The sequence below is a fragment of the Equus caballus genome, chromosome 19 (genome assembly GCF_041296265.1).
Source record: "Equus caballus isolate H_3958 breed thoroughbred chromosome 19, TB-T2T, whole genome shotgun sequence".
NCBI classification, from domain to species: domain Eukaryota; kingdom Metazoa; phylum Chordata; class Mammalia; order Perissodactyla; family Equidae; genus Equus; species Equus caballus.
Window position 1 is genome coordinate 32,319,199 of NC_091702.1, and position 16,458 is coordinate 32,335,656.

At 39.9% G+C, this 16,458-nt stretch overlaps 1 protein-coding gene across 21 annotated transcripts in view; it reads left to right on the forward strand.

Moving 5' to 3' along the window:
- YEATS2 (YEATS domain containing 2) overlaps positions 1-16,458 on the forward strand; it is a 100,540-nt gene that overhangs the window by 75,456 nt on the left and 8,626 nt on the right. For 16 of the 21 annotated variants that reach the window (XM_023623390.2, XM_023623396.2, XM_023623395.2 and 13 more), the window contains 6 exons: positions 2,532-2,708; positions 5,089-5,272; positions 9,583-9,711; positions 10,186-10,284; positions 13,877-13,979; positions 15,137-15,210. In XM_023623390.2, the coding sequence (XP_023479158.2) occupies positions 2,532-2,708; positions 5,089-5,272; positions 9,583-9,711; positions 10,186-10,284; positions 13,877-13,979; positions 15,137-15,210 (766 nt within the window). Of the gene's footprint in view, positions 1-2,531; positions 2,709-5,088; positions 5,273-5,453; positions 5,540-9,582; positions 9,712-10,185; positions 10,285-13,876; positions 13,980-15,136; positions 15,211-16,458 lie in introns of all 21 variants that reach the window. The other 5 variants (XR_011429094.1, XR_011429095.1, XR_011429091.1 and 2 more) reach the window with 3 other exon arrangements.

Sequence of the window (16,458 nt, forward strand, 5' to 3'; positions counted from 1 at the left end):
GGTTTTATAATCATCTGCAGGAGAATCTATAGCTAGATCTCAAAAACTTAACCAGATGAAACAAACAAGGTACACAAGGATGTAGACAGTATGATACCATTTCTTAAAAAGAATGCATTTTCCATGACTGTGTGTAGATCAGCAGTTCTGAAAGCGTGGACTGGATATTGGATTTTTGTCAAATGTTTTTTCTGTGTCTATTGAGAGGATCATATGATTTTTCTTTTTTATTTTGTTAATATGTTAACATTGATTTTTCACATGTTAAGCCAACCTTGTATTCCTGGTAAACCCCTCTTGGTTGTGATATGTTACCCTCTTTTAATATATTGTTGGGTTTAATTTAGTAGATTTTGTTTAGAATTTTTGCAAGGGACCATTGGTGCATAGTTTTCTTTGTAATTTTTGTCAGGTTTTGGGATCAGAGTTATGCTGGCCTCGTAAGATGAGTTGGAAACTTTTCTTTCCTATTCACTTTTTGGGGAAGAGTTTGTGTAGAATTGGTATTATTTCTTCCTTAACTGTTTAGAATACACCAGTGAAGCCTTAATGACCTGGAGTTTTCCTAATTGAGAAGATTTTTATCTTCAATTTCAATTTTTTTAATAGATACAGGACTATTCAGTTTATTTATTTTGTCTTAAAGGGAGCTTTGGTAGTTTATATCTTTAAGGGAATTTGTCCATTTCATCCAAGCAGTTGAATTTATTGGCATAAAATTGTTCATAATTTTCTCTTATCCTTTTAATGTCTGTAGAATCCTTAGTCATGTCCCCTTTTTCATTCTTCATTTTGGTAATTATGTATCTTCTCTTTCTTGATCAGTCTAGCTAGAAGTTTATTGATTTTATTGATCTTTTCAGATTACCAGCATTTGGTTTCCTTGAGTACTAATTTCCCTTTGGTCAGATGCTCTTAGCTGTTTCAAACAGATATGAGGCCCCCAGATTCTTTAGGCAGTTCTTTAAAATCTTAGCTGATTTCTTCTTACCTGCTTATGTTGCAGCCAGTGCAGTGACTTTGTCCCTGTTCTCCCTCAGCTGAGACAGTTACTGCTGCCGTTTATTAAGGTGTAGTTTACATAAAATAATGTGCAGATCATTAGTGTACTGCTCAGTGAGTTTTGACAGGTGTGTGTACTCATGCAAGCACTATCCCAAACAAGATAGAGAACATTTCCATCACTCTAAAACATACCCTCATTTCCCTTTCCAGTTTTTTTCTATCACTATTTTTCTGTTTCTGTCACTGTACATTAGATTAGCTTTCATCTATTTTTTGAAGTTCATATCAATAAAATTATGTGGTATGTACTCTTATATCTGGCTTCTATTGTCCAACGTAATGTTTTTGAGATTTACCCATATGTATATCAGTAGTTTATTCTTTTTTGTTCTTGAGTAGTATTTTGTTACATGACTATTTTATTGATGGACATTTGGATCATTTCCAGTTTTTGACTTACGAAGATGCTCTTGTGAACATTCTGATATAGATGTTTGGTACAATAGAATAACTAGGTCATAAGGTAAGTATATGTTTATAAGAAACTGACACATGGTTTTGCAAAGTGATTGTACCATTTGACTCTGCCATAAGTCATGTGCAATATCTCATTGCGGATTGAATTAGCATAAGACTCCAATGCAAATTATGCCATGGCTACTACTTATGGACTCTAATCATGGCTCCTCTGGTTACTAGCTGTGTGACCTTGGAAAAGTTACTGAGCTTAATCTCTTCGTCTATAAAATGGGCCTGAAATCTACTCTATAAAGTTGATGAAAAGATTCAGTGACTTAAGATATGTATAGATGCTTTCTGCCATTCCTGGCACCTAGCCCTCAGAGACTGACAAATGGTATCTATTTGTGGGGTACATTAATTTTGGGCACTAAGCAATCATTTAGACCAGGAGTCGGCAAACTAAGCCCAAGGCTTTCTGTTTTTATAAATGACGTTTTATTGGAACCCAGCCACACCCATTTCTTGCTATAACTGTAGAGTTCGGTTGCAACAGAGCCCATATGGCCTGTAGAGCTGAAAATGCTTCCTCACACCATTTACGGAAAAAGTTTACCGAGCCTTGATTTAGACCACTAAAACTAGTTTGTTGAGTGGTTCTCTGGTATTGAAATGCTAAGCCTTTACTAGCCTAGAGCACCGTTAACTTACCCACTTAAATCTGGCCCTTCTTGGTTAGATTTTCATGTTTAAAGATTATTTGTATCTTTAAGAGCACTTTGGACTCAATTATTTTGATAACAAGCGGCATATCTTTGGAGACACTGCTGCCAAATAGTGACTTGCAAATGCATTCATTTGCTTCTCCATTAGGGGTAAAGAAACATTTGTAGGTGAAAGGCAGAAACTGGGGAGCTTGTTGGAAAGGTGCACTAACACCTCATATAGCTTTGATTAGCAAGACTTTCTTAGACGTGCTCTAATTCTTGAGGCATGTGTAGGTAAGGAATAGATCGTGCCTGTTGACCAGGGCAACATTATTACTTCAACTCATTTTGTTTCTGCAGGCAGCCCCTGGGGGACAGGCGTCTCTGATGAAAATATCTGATAGCACATTGAAGTCTGTGCCAGCCACGTCACAGCTCTCAAAGCCTGGAACCACGATGCTGAGGGTAGCAGGAGGGGTTATCACAACTGCTACTTCCCCAGCTGTGGCCCTCTCAGCAAATGGTCCTGCACCACAGGTGAGGATTAGCACGACAGTAGAAAATCACGGTGAAATGTAAAAGTAGTAAAAACGTAAGGAAGATATATTCCACAGGTATACCAGTAGGCCTTATGTCTCCCTTGTAAAAAATTGAAATGTAATACACATACCATACAATTCACCATTTTAAAATGTACAATTCACTGGTTTTTGTTATATTCTCAAGGTTTTGCAACCATCACCAGTATCTAATTCTAGAACATGTTTTAACTCACTCCAAAAAGAAACTCTGTACCCAATAGCAGCCACTCCCCATTCCCTGCTGCCCCCAGTCCTAGGCAACCACTAATCTACTTACTTTCTTGTGTCTGGCTTCTTTTGATTAGCATAGCGTTTTCAAGGCTCTTGCATGTTGTAGTATGTATCAGTACTTCCTTCCTTTTGATGCTGAATAGTAGTCAGTTTTATGGATACATCACATTTTGTTTATCCATTCATTAGTTGATGGACATTTGGGTTGTTTCTACCTTTTGACTATAATGAATAATGCTGCTATGAACATTTATGTACAAGTTTTTGTATAATTATATGTTTTCATTTCTTTTGTCTTTTTACCATGTGGAATAGGAATTGCTGGATTGTATAGTAACTACATTTAACTTTTTTTTTCAAGATTTTATTTTTCCTTTTTCTCCCCAAAGCCCCCGGTACATACCTGTATATTCTTAATTGTGGGTCCTTCTAGTTGTGGCATGTGGATGCCGCTTCAGCACGGCTTAAGGAGCGGCACCATGTCTGCGCCCAGGATCCAAACCAGCAAAACCCTGGGCCGCCAAAGCAGAGTGCATGAACTTAACCACTTAGCCACAGGGCCGGCCCCTACATTTAACATTTTAAGGAACTGCCAAACTATTTTCCCAAGTGGCTGCACCATTTTAGAGTCCCACTAGCAACGTATGAGGGTTTCAGTTTTTCCACATCCTTACTAACACTTGTTCTTGTCCATTTTTTTTTTGTTATAGCCAATCTAGTGGGTGTGAAGTGATATCTTCTGGTTTTGACTTGCATTTCCCTGATAGCTAATGATATTGAGCATATTTTCATGTACTTATTGTCCATTTCTGTATCTTTTTTGGGGAAATGTCTGTTCAGATCCTTTGCCCATTGTTTATTTGGGTTATTTGTCTTTTTGTTTTTCAGTTATAGGAGTTGTTTATATATTTTAGGTACACGTCTCTTGTCAGATTTACAAAAGTTTTCTCCCACTCTATGAGCTGTCTTTGCACTTTCTTGATGGTATCCTTTGAGTCACAAAACTTTTTAATTTTGATGAAGTCCAATGTACCTGTTTTTCTTTGATGCTTATGATTTTGGTGTCACAGCTAAGGAACCTTCGCCTAATCCAAAGTCACAAAATTTAAGCCTTTGTTTTCTTCTAAGAGCTTTATAGTTTTAGCTCTTACATTTAGATCTTTGATCCATTTTGAGTTAATTTTTGTATATGGTGTGAGGTAGGGGCCAAAATTCATTCTTTTGTTGTAGATATCCAGTAGACCCAGCAACATTTATTGAAAAGCCTGCTTCCCCTTTACTTGTCCCAGCACCCCAAGGGCTTTTATAGTCTGATTTTGCTTACTTCTCAGACTTCATCCCCTGCAGCTACTGCTTCTCCTCACGTGCCTGTTCACACTACTCTGCTGTTCCTCAAATGTGCCATGTTCTTTCATGTCTCTCGGACTGTCTCCTCTCTGTCTTCTGCCAAGAAACACTCTTTCATTTCCCCCTTTCCCTGTCGTGAATCTTGAAGATTTCCCTAAAGTGCCATATTTTTCCGTGAAGCTTTTTCCAGTACTCTCACCACCCCACCCCGAGGCAGTAGGAGGTTTCCTCCCAGCTGTGATGGTGCTTTGTCCCTGTGCCTGCTGTAGTATTCCTCACGGTGTGGTGACCCTCTCTTCCTTGAGGGCTTGTCTCTGGGCCCTAGCATTTAACACTGTGCCTGTCATGTAGTAGATGTTTGTTGAATGAATGTGACAAAATTTAAAACACTATAGTGAGTTTTTAATAAAGCACCTTTTATTACATTTTTACGTTCTGACGTTATGTCCTCCTACTTTTTGGTGTTGAAATACCCTTTTATAAAGTGATAGAATAGGTGGTGAATGTTTTTTAATGTGGTAACCCTATGATACCTCCTTGTTTTAAAATTTAAAAATTTTTCTGCTCCATGAAATCCAAAAGTGTAGGAACTGCCGAACTAGAGAGACAATCTTTTAAAATGGCATGACATTTAATAGGTAGGTAATAATAACTAATAGACAATATTTATTGAGTATACTACATGGCAGTCACTGTTCTAAGTAAGTTACACTGCTTTCTTGTTAATTTCTGTTATTTCTGGCCATGTGGATGAGCAGTCAGAAGGAGCAGTTCCCAGTTCATCATCTACAATAGGTTCTGTAATGAAAACTTCTGGGCAGCAACAAGTGTGTGTGAGCCAGGCCACCATGGGAACCTGCAAAACTACCACCCCCTCTGTCATCAGTGCCACATCCTTGGTGTCCACACCAAACCCTATCTCTGGAAAAGCCACAGTATCAGGTCAGTTGTATTATAATGATACTATTTCTCTCTTCCTTCTTTGAGCTAGAATATTTTTGGAAGGTCTTAAATAATATTTTGTATGTTAAGTTGTTAAAAATAATAAACTCAGCAACATTTTCCATATAGCTGCTGTTTAGATAAATTATTCTTTCTTTTTTTTTTTTTCTTGGTGAGGAAGATTATCCTGAGCTAACATCTGTGCCAGTCTTCCTCCGTTTTGTATGTGGGACACCACCACAGCATGGCTTGATGAGCAGTGTATAGGTTAGTGCCCCGGATCCGAACCTGTGAACCACAGGCTGCCGAAGTGGAGCATGCGCACTTAACCACTGCGCCACCAAGCTGGCCCTAGACAAATTATTCTTATTTAAAATCTATGTATATTTTTAAGTCTGAGATGGTTCCATGGATTGAATAATAATTTTTAAGTGATGTAATAAAACCTTAGCCGTCTGGAACTTTTGACTATTTTAGCTGCTTTTATAATGTAACTTTATGGAGAACTGAGAGTTTGCTCTCCTTAAAGTAGCAATTTTTCTTTTTAAATCATCAGTTTTGAATGGAACTCACTATAAAATATCGTATATCTCTTTGCTTTAATAAACCAAATATATAAAATATAAATTAGCCTTGATGACTCCAAGTCCTGATCTTTGGCATTAGTTATTATATTGGGCAGCATTAGAGTGACACATCTGAGGTCTGGTGAGATGTATGAGATCTTTGTGCGCACGCTAAATGGCCCCAGGAAGGTGTGCCTTTTACTTTGGGTAACAAATCCTACAGCTAGATTGCCTCAATTAAAATAACTTTCTTTAGTTTTCTTGGCTGTAAAATGAGGTTGATAATATGTATATCATAAAGTTGAGAGGATTAAATGAGTGAATATATAAATGCTTAGAATACTGTCTGACATGGAGTAGACATTATATAGATAATTGCTGCCTTATCATTCTTAGTGTTGTTAGTCCACATTCCCTTAACTGCAATTCTAAAATCCAAAGGGCCATGAAAACCAAAGTTGTTTTTTTCATAACTAATTTTAGGGCAAAATCTGACCTCCATTGACAGGCTATTCATACAACTTAATATGAATATTCATGTTTTGCCACTGAAATACTAATGTTTCTGATTACATCGTGCTGTCCCAGATGCTGGGGGGCTGATAGGATGTACAGCGCTGCTTTTCAAATTTGGAAGATCAGTTCTGTTTTTCTACAGTCCAGTACAGATACTTTTGTAAAATACAATAAAAATGTCGCAGGAATGTCAAGCTGTTATAGAAGTTTCTGAATACTCTTAATTTCTGTATGTATTGCCATGTTGCAGTTGATAACAGTTGACTAGCTGGCACTGATGACACAGAAAAAGCTGAGTATCACCAGTATATACACACACATAAATATAGATAAACGCACACACACTCACACCTTTGGATAAAAGTTTGTGGATATTGTTGTTCTTTTTGTTGTTATTATTGCCACTACATTTCATACATGACTCCAAACCAAGCCCCTGTATCTCGTTTGCTTTTTGGATAGTTAGAGACCAGAAGATCAAGGCTGGTGTGTTTTTCCCGTGACTTCCATCTCCAGTTAGGACTGGAGTAGAAATTGTAGAAAGGAATGCCCTTCTCTTTTCTGATTAAGTTTTTAACATGCAGTAAATGATGTCTCTGCTTTAAGTTCTGGTTTCCTAGGATGCTGCTCATGAAACTTTCCGTGTAATGTTTTCACAAAAGAATCAAACTGTTTCCTGACTATTAATTTTTTTGCATGTGTATATACTCTTTTTTTTATTGAGGTATAACTTAATTTTTAAATTATTTTTTTAGTAAATTCAGTTTTGGATAGGGTCGCCATTGCGACTGGAGCAGAGTGAGCAAGGGAGAGAAGAATACTTGGAGACAAGGTCAGAGTGATGGGGGCCAAAACCTATAGGGTCTTTGTAGGTCGTTGTGAGAACTCTGACTTTTAGTCCAAGGGAAGCCACTGGAGGGTTTTAAGCTACGGAGTAACATGATCTGTCTTACCTTTGAACAGGATCACTGGCTGCAGCATTTAGACTAAACTCTGGGGCACAAGGTGGAAGCAGGGAACAGGTCAAGAAGTAGACACTAAGAAAGAAAATTCGATGATGTATCAGGGAACTCTGGCAACATCAGACTAAAAGGAGTTCCAGAAAGAAAACAGAAAATGGTGGGAAGGAGATGGTCCAAGAAATGAAACAATTGATCCCAGAATTGAAGGGCACCAACTTCCAGGTTGAAAAGGCACAGTGTCCAGCGGAGTGAATGAAAGATGACTCACATGGAGACGTAATTTGTTCCTGAAATCAGAAGACCGGGGACAAAGAGAAGATCTTAAAAGCTGTCAGAGAGGAAAAAAATAGAAAAGTTCAGAAACTACATTATCATTGAGCTTCTCAGTAGCCATGCAGGAAGCTGGAATATTACTTTTCAAAATTCTAGAGGAAAATTACTTTCAGCCTAGAATTCTCTAGTCAGCCAGATCATTACTGAGTGTGAGTGTAGAAATATTTTCTGACAGGCAAAGTTTCAAATGTATTTTCTCCGCACCCTGACTCAAGACATTGCTAAAATATGTGTTTTACCAGAGTGAAGAGGTGTAGACTTAAGAAGAAGAAAACAGGATCCAGCATAGAGGGAAGGCAGAGGGAATTCCCAGGGTAACGGTGAAGGACGTTCCCAGGATGTGAGCTTTGCAGCAGGCCTAGAATCGACAGTCCAAAGTGAGCGGATCAGAGAGCTCCAGGAAGAATAGCTCTTAGAAGAAGTGCAGCTATAAATTATTTAGGAGATTTGACTGTGGAGAATTGTATTAAGGGGTGGTTTATTTCGTTTTTGAAGGAGGCAAGCAGACTTAGTAAGACGCTGAAACAGAACTAAGCAAATGGAAAAGGAGGTAATTATTAACTCCAGAAAATAAAATGGAATCCAGTACCATGGTATTCTTTGGATCACTGGAGTCACTACTCTCTGGAGTATGGGGAGGAGAGGCTCTAAGTGCCTTACAGTGCTTGCGTACCCTAAGAGTAAGTCAGCATGTAACATCAAAATGTTGCATCAAAATGAGTCAAGGCCTACAATATGCACATTCTTTTTAAATACTGAAATAAATATTTAAAGAAAGGACCAGAAGGGTTAAAAGTGCGGGCTCCTGGGGAACTAGGTGAGCATAGGGAGGTGGGGCAAAGAAAGGCTATTTTTGGTTATAAGCCTTGTAGCACTTTCTTACTTTTCAACTGATAGGCACGTAATATTTTGATAAAAATAAGCATTTGAAAAATATGAAAATAATCACGTCATTGTGGTACTCTCTGAGCGCACATCTCAGTGAATACTTAGACTTCGACTGATTTAACACTCATCTATACCAAAGAAAGATTTTGTTGTTTATTCACGGCTTTGTTCTAGAAAGTGTTTAAGATTATTCACTTCCTTAACTTAAACCAACTGCTTTCCAGTGCCTAAAGGATGCAGTTTTTAAGTAGTTGTCATGTTATAACATGTGTTGTGTCTTGTGTGCTGTCTCACAATAAATGTCCTTTGTCATTTTTCATGGCCTTCTGAATGCCTAGAATGGTTTTGTAGTGAAAATGAGAATATGGAAATTTCCTTTAAAGATAAATGGGAGATGACCCTGTCTAAAATAAGTAGAGAATATCTGATGTTTGAAAAATAAGGGCTGCACAGAGATAGGAAATTGTAAGGCATGGCAAGTAGACAGATTAAGTATTAGATATATAGGGACAGTGCAAAGGAGATACAGATAAATTGCGACCAAATTAAAATGGACTATGAATGCTTTGAAACTAATTTGGGAAACATTCTCTAGGTAGTCGGGAACCAGAGAAGGTTTTTAAGTGGGAAAATGACAATTATCCAAATCAGAATATGAAATTTTATATCCAGTTTGTACATATCACAGCTACGAAACAAATTGTCATAGTTCTTTTCCATGTTTACTATTTTCTATCTCAAAATGTTAATACTGGTTGTCTTTGCAGTAGGACTTTGGGTGACTTTTTCTCTTTTCTTTTAGTTCTCCTTTTCCAAAAATTTCTGTATTTATGACTGGAGTAAAAATAAATCATTATTGTCACATCATTGTTTCATTGTGAAATCTACCACATCCATTGCCTCATGCTTCCAGCTCTTTGTTTATTAAAAGGGTAAATGTCTTAAAGCTTCCTCCTGTGGAATTTTCAACTGAGTGCTAAAAAGGGCAGGAAATGTAAGGAAGCATCTGATCTTCAGCTCAGCCTTGTCTTCCAACTTATTTTAGGATTGTTAAAGATTCACTCCAGCCAATCCAATCCCCAGCAGGCAGTCCTGACGATCCCCAGCCAGCTCAAACCCCTCAGTGTGAATACGTCGGGAGGCGTGCAGACTATACTGATGCCTGTGAATAAAGGTAAGTCCTTCAGCCATGGGTTGTGGTTGTCTCCGGGTCTGTCTTGTGGGGACAGTCCGTATTCTGTCAGTTGGTGACTGCTCCTCCCTTGTGCAGCCTGCCTGTCAGCTATCGCAGTGTCCCTGCACCTTGAACTCAGAGCACTGACTCTAGGACTGAAAGTAAAGCCCAGACGGGCCATTGGCTTCTAAATGCTGCCCATTTCTGAAGTGGAGTAGAAGGGGAACGTTTTTAGCATTTGTGAGAGTTCAGGTTCATTGGATTGATATTTTCTTAGTTTAGTCACAAGCCCCCGCTAATAGTGAACAGCCCACCTCGTCAAATCTCTGTTAAAAAAGGACCGTACCATTTCTCTTCTACTGGAATTGTTTCTGTGCTTTTAGTTTAAAATGGGCTATCCCCTGGGAGTTAGATCATCCTTGTTAAAATAATTTCTATATTTCTTATATCCTCCTCTCCTTGTTTGCCTGTTAGTGGTTCAGTCATTTTCTGCCAGCAAATCCCCTACCATTCTGCCTGTTGCTGCCCCGACACCAGTCGTCCCCAGCTCTGCTCCAGCAACTGTTACAAAAGGTACGTGGTGTCTCATGGTATTTTTGCCCAGAAGTTTTATGCAAGACATTGCAGTAATCTGAGTCCCTTGAATTTTCAGCATCTGTGAATCAGTCACTTCAAAAATATGTCGAGTGTTTCTATAGTAGACTTGACGTTGAGGGAAATGCAGAGATTTCTGCCCTCCAAGAAGTTATAATCAGATTGAAGAGAGTTTCAGTAGACAGCAAGCAATGATTGACCAGTGCTAGATAAGTGATCTGGAAAATGCTTGCTGAAATCCTTCCATCTGGGGTGTCTGGTCAGGGTTGGTGGGCTGCGGAGGGGGAGAGGACTTTGTACGGGACGTGGCTTATAACCTGGGCTTTAAAAGGGGGAAGCATCTTTAGCTGTGGAGAGGTCAAGGGACATGCTGCATTAAGGGGACAGTAGAGACAAGGCCTCAGGGCTTGTTTGGGGGAGTAGACCAGTTAGAGGGACTCACCTGAGATGGATAGTGGTGCTAAAGGAGCTTTAGATAGAGCCAGACTTTGACAAGCTGACAGTGGGGACATTTCTGACTATTGAGTAGACTGAGATAGTGCGGTGGGTGAGAGCAACACATTTGACCTCTGTAACATCTACAATAATGATAGGGGTTGGTATTGCTACCAGTGAAATTAGCAAGGTCACTCCTACAGAAATTAAATGTTAACAACCTACTAAACATTTCTGAGAGAAATTAAAAAGAACTAAATAAATGGAAGGATATGCCATTATAGATACAGTAAATTACAAATAATTTATTGTACATATAATAAATTATGTTAATTTACTGAAAGACCTGATATTATCAATTCTTCCCCAAAAAATGACATACAGATTCGATACAGCTCCAATCAGAATCCCTTTTTGTTGTTTTTGTGTGTGTGGAAATTGACGAGCTAAGTCTAAAATGTGTATGGAAATGCAAAGCCCTAGAATAGCCGAAACAGTCTTGAGAGTGAAAGCAGGGACTTGGGCCACCAGGTATACTGTAAAGCTGCAGAATTGAGGTGTGCTGTTGCTTCAAGAATAGACAGAATAATGGGCAGAAGAGAGAGCCCAGAAATAGATTCACACGTATGTGGTCACCTGATTTATGACAAACTCAGTAGGTTGTTCTTTTCAAGAAGTAGTGCTGGGTTAATTGGATATATCCATTTGGGAAAACACTGAACCTTGGCCCCTGCCTTACTTACACCAGAAACAAAAGTTAATTTGAGTTGGATCATAGACCTAAATGTGAAAGGTAAAACGATAAAGCCTCCAGAAGAGAATATGAGGATATTTTCATGACCTTGGGCAAAGATATTTTGTAGATAGAACACACAAGAAAACTAGCCATAAAAAAAAAGCAAATTGATGAATTGGACTTTATTACCACTTCCTCACTTCATCAGAGGCACAAAATTAAGAGTGAAAGTCAAGCCACATACTTGAAGATACTTGCAGTAGATACATCTAACAAAAGAGTCATATCCAAAATATACACAGACCTTCTAAAAATCGGGCTGACCCAGTGGTGTAGTGGTTAAGCTCGTGTGCTCTGCTTCAGCAGCCCCAGTTCACGGATCCTGGGCATAGACCTGCACACTGCTCATTAAACCATGCTGTGATGGCATCCCATATACAAAACAGAGGAAGATTGGCTCAGATGTTAGCCCAGCGACAATCTTTCTCACCAAAAAAAAAAATCTATATGAAAAAGACTGACACTGATTTTTTTTTTTTAAAGAGCAAAAAATGTGAACAGGTACTTCACAGAAGAGGATATCTAAATACCTCTTAAGGATATGAAAAATTGTTCAACCTCATTAGTCATCAAAGAAATGCAAATTAAAACCATAGTGAGATACTGTTGTATCACCAAAATTAAAGGGACTGGTAGTGCCAACTGGTGGCAAGGATGTGAAGCAGCTGGGACTTGAATACACTGCTGGTGGGGCTGTAAATTGAAACAGTCGCTTTGGAAAGCAGTTTGGCAGTTTCTAATAAAGTTAACATGCATCTGCCTTATGTTCCAGCAAATACACTTTTAGGAGATGCGTGCATGTGTCCACCAAAAGACATATACAAGAATGTCCGTTGTTTTATTTATTTATTTAGTGAGGAAGATTATCCCTGAGCTAACATCTGTGCCAGTCTTCCTCTACTTTGTATGTAGAGGAGGAAGCCACAGCATGGCTGATGAGTAGTGTAGATCCGCATCCAGATCTGAACCCACAAACCTGGGCTGCTGAAGCAGAGCACACCGAACTTAACCACTAGGCCACGGGGCCAACCCTGCATCGTTATTTTTAATAGCTAAAAAGATGCTGACACAAAAGAGTAAGTACACTGTGAGTCCAGTTATATGAAATTCCAAGTGGACAAAAGGTGGTTATCTTTGACAGGGAGGAACTGCAGAAAGTGTAAGGGAGCCTGGTTGAGTACTGGAAATACTCTGTATCTTGACTGGATGGTGGGTACGTAGGTAGGTATATGCATAGATGAAATTTACTAAACTGTACACTTAATATTTGTGCATTTTCTGCAAGTTATGCATCAGTAAAAAGGGGGGAAGGATATACTAGTGGATCTCATTTGTAGACCCTTGTTATATAGGAAACTACTGAAGGATGTTGAGGAGGAAAATGACACTATAAAGGTCCTTGGGAAATTGTCTGGTTCTGATGTACAAGATGGTTTGTAAGGAGAAAGATTGAAGGGAGGGAAGCTGATGCAGAAATGGTACGTGTGTGGTCAGGGTTTTTGGTCAAAGAAAACTGTGGAAGTAAAGGAAGACACATGCACCTGAGACATTGCTGTCTTCCATCAGTAGCTTTGGTCATAGAGTCATGCACTGCATGAGGACGTTTCAGTCAGTGACGGACCATGTATACCACGGAGGTCCCATAAGATTAGGACCATAGAGCGTAGATGTGTAGTAGACTATACCATCTAGAATTGTGCAGGTGCACTCTATTGTGTTTGTACAATGGTGAAATTGCCTAACAACGCAGTCCTCAGCTGTTGTTAGCCCTGTCGTTAAGCGACACATGACTGTTATAAGCCTAACGTGATTAGTATGGATATTTCCAAGCACAGTGGATCTGATGGTTGCTATCTGCCTTGTGTCTCAGAACACTAAGATAATGCTGGAAGGTGACAAACTTAGCTGGAGACATGATATCCTTAGAACAAGCCAGCATTGTATTTTAATGTGGCGTTATTCAAGGCTGTGTGTGTGTGTGTGTGTGTGTGTGTGTGTGTGTGTGTGAGAGAGAGAGAGAGACAGAGAGACAGAGAGACAGAGAGAGAGATCTCACATAGCAGTGTGGTTGGCCCTTTAAGAAATATCTAAAAAGTCATTTTATTGCCCCGCCTTGTCATGAGCTTGGCGTTGCTCCTCCTGAGACCCAGGCTAACAGTTCTTCCCTTGTCTGCTGGTCCTGTGATGGTAGGCACCATCTCAGTCCCTGGCTGTGTCCCGCGGCAGCTGGTGTGGCAGTTTCCTCACTGAGTTTCAGTGGAAGCGCTTTTGTTTCTGCCCGCACGTGTCCTTCCATCCTTGAACGCTGACAGCTCTTTCTTTGTTGCTCTTCCCTTGTAGTGAAGACTGAACCAGAAACACCTGGGCCGAGCTGCCCCTCTCAGGAGGGGCAGACAGCAGTGAAAACAGAAGAAAGTTCTGAGCTGGGAAACTATGTCATTAAGTAATTATTTCAGTCTTTCCTTGGGGGATTCTGCTTTCAGGCTTTTATGGTACTTTTTAAAAGCGATTCCTGTGACAGCTGCATCTCTGTAGAGGTGTGTGTCTAGAGTTAAGCCCCTCGATGGGTGGAGACCTTCTGTCCGGGTGTAGTGAGCACGTATTGCCACTTGACAGCAGCTCACGAGTCTTCATTTAGCACGGTGACGTGACCTGGGACAGCTCTTGATCTGTCGCTCAGAAGCTCAGGTGGAATCACACGTCTCCCTCCAACTGGGCTCGCCAACACGGACTTTCTGTGCTGAATCCTTGGGGGTAGAATTTCTCGTAATGTCATTACTCAGATGTATGTACATTTGGTGTCTGAGTCTCCACATACCTGCCTGATCTTAAACAGCTTCCTTTTCGTGGGCCGTGCAAACTCATGCTTTTTCTGAAAAGACTTGGTGAGATTTTCTAATTTCCAAATTGGGAACCCGCCTCTGACTATGTATTTTGAAGTATCTGAAACTGCCGGGGACAATAGAAACCTAGCTGCTTCCACGTGATAGGTGATGGGATGAACTCTAACAACCCTGAGGTGGGCATTTGTGTGATAGAATTTTCTGCTCTAGTGGCACTCACGCTGCAGAAAGATTATGTGGCTGTTTAATTTAAAAATACAGATAAAATGGGGCCGGCCCCGTCGCTGAGTGGGTAAGTTCAGGCAATCCGCTGTGGCGGCCCAGGGTTTTGCCAGTTCGGATCCTGGGTGTGGACATGGCACCGCTCATCGGGCCATGCTGGGGCAGCGTCCCACATGCCACAACTAGAAGGACCCACAGTTAAAAATAGACAACTGTGTGCTGGGGGTTTTTGGGGAGAAAAAGGAAAAATGAAATCTTTAAAAAAAATAAATAAAAATATAGATAAAATGTGATGTTTGCATTATTTGCCATTCTTGGCATCTCATCTATTTATTTAGTCTTGACTTTTTCTTTTTGAGCATAGAATGCTCTTGGTTTATAAAGAAGGCTGTCTATGGAGGGAAAGACATCCGATATAACTAGTTCAAGTGGTAATTCCCTTGGAAAGGGGGAGTATGTACATAAACTCATGTGTGTATACGTATGGCTAGAAACTGCTACATGTATTTACTACTTTATTTTCTTTTATCCTCAGGATTGACCATTTAGAAACTATTCAGCAACTCTTAACAGCAGTAGTTAAGAAGATTCCATTAATCACTGCAAAAAGTAAGACAATTATACTGAAAATATGGATCCTTTTTTTAAGCTATTGAGTCAACTGAATTCACGTGGTATTGTAAATTAATACTGATGTGATAGTTATCTTAAGAAGCTTTAGCTACAGCTCATTTGCAGTGTTTTAGAATTCATCATATCTTGGACAACCAGTCAGTCTTTTACTGTTTTCACTGTGTCTGATCTGTAGAAGGAATTTTTTACATTTATTATTTTATGTAAATATAAATCTATATATAACTAAAACTGCATTAGTTTTTAATGTTTATTAATAAGGAAAGGAATTAGTATTTGCCTACTTGTTACGTGCAGGCTCATTACATTTACTGTCTCATTTAATCATCTCCCATGGGATGGGTGGTATCATCTCCATTTTACAGATGAGAAAACCGGGGGTAAGCAAGGTTAAGTAAACTTAGTCAACATCACTAGCTCTGGGTGGTGAGGCAGATACAAACCCAGTTCTCTTTGATTCCAAAGCCAGTAATCTTTCATCTGACACTCATTGCTCACTTTGTAGAAATGCAGGATTATCAAGACCTCTAGCAGTGAAGTCTGCTCTGTCCCTGCCCATTGTTAGCAAGACTGAGTGGTCTGCTTCTCAGCCCCCGTTGATCTGACAGAATCGACAGCCCTTCCTGAGGGCCAGGCATCCTGGGGTCCTGAGGTGTATGCTCTTGGACAGGGGCACCATGAGCAGCTGGAGAGAAGGGATGCGGCAGGTTGTCATTTCGAGCTCATGGAATGCGAAAGTGACAGGCCAGCCACAGACTTCCCTGCTCACTTTTTGTCCAGCTCTTAGAGCAAACAAATTTCCTTTTTTTTTCTTGGTTGAAGTTCAGGGGGTTATTTCGAGGTAATTTGAAGTAAACTTTCAGTAACATTTTCCTAGCCCAGCAGAAAAAAATGCAAAACTCACTCTCATTTTTTTTTTAAATTTTGACATAAATAGAGAATAAGAGAGCTGGGAGGCAGTTCAGAGACCATCTTTCCTAACAGTCTCCTTTGAAAGATGAGAAAACTGACGCCCAGAGAGGGGATGTGGATTGCCCAAGGCCACTGAGTGAGCCAATGGCAAGGCCAGGGCTGGGTCTCAGGTCTGCTGCTCCCGCTCCGAGTGGGGTGCCAGTTCCACTTAGTCGAGTAGGTACCACCTACCATGAAGCTTGCCCTACCAAAGTCGATGATTGCCCACGGAGGGGCATTTTGAGTACACACAAATGGGATGCCTTCTGTTTT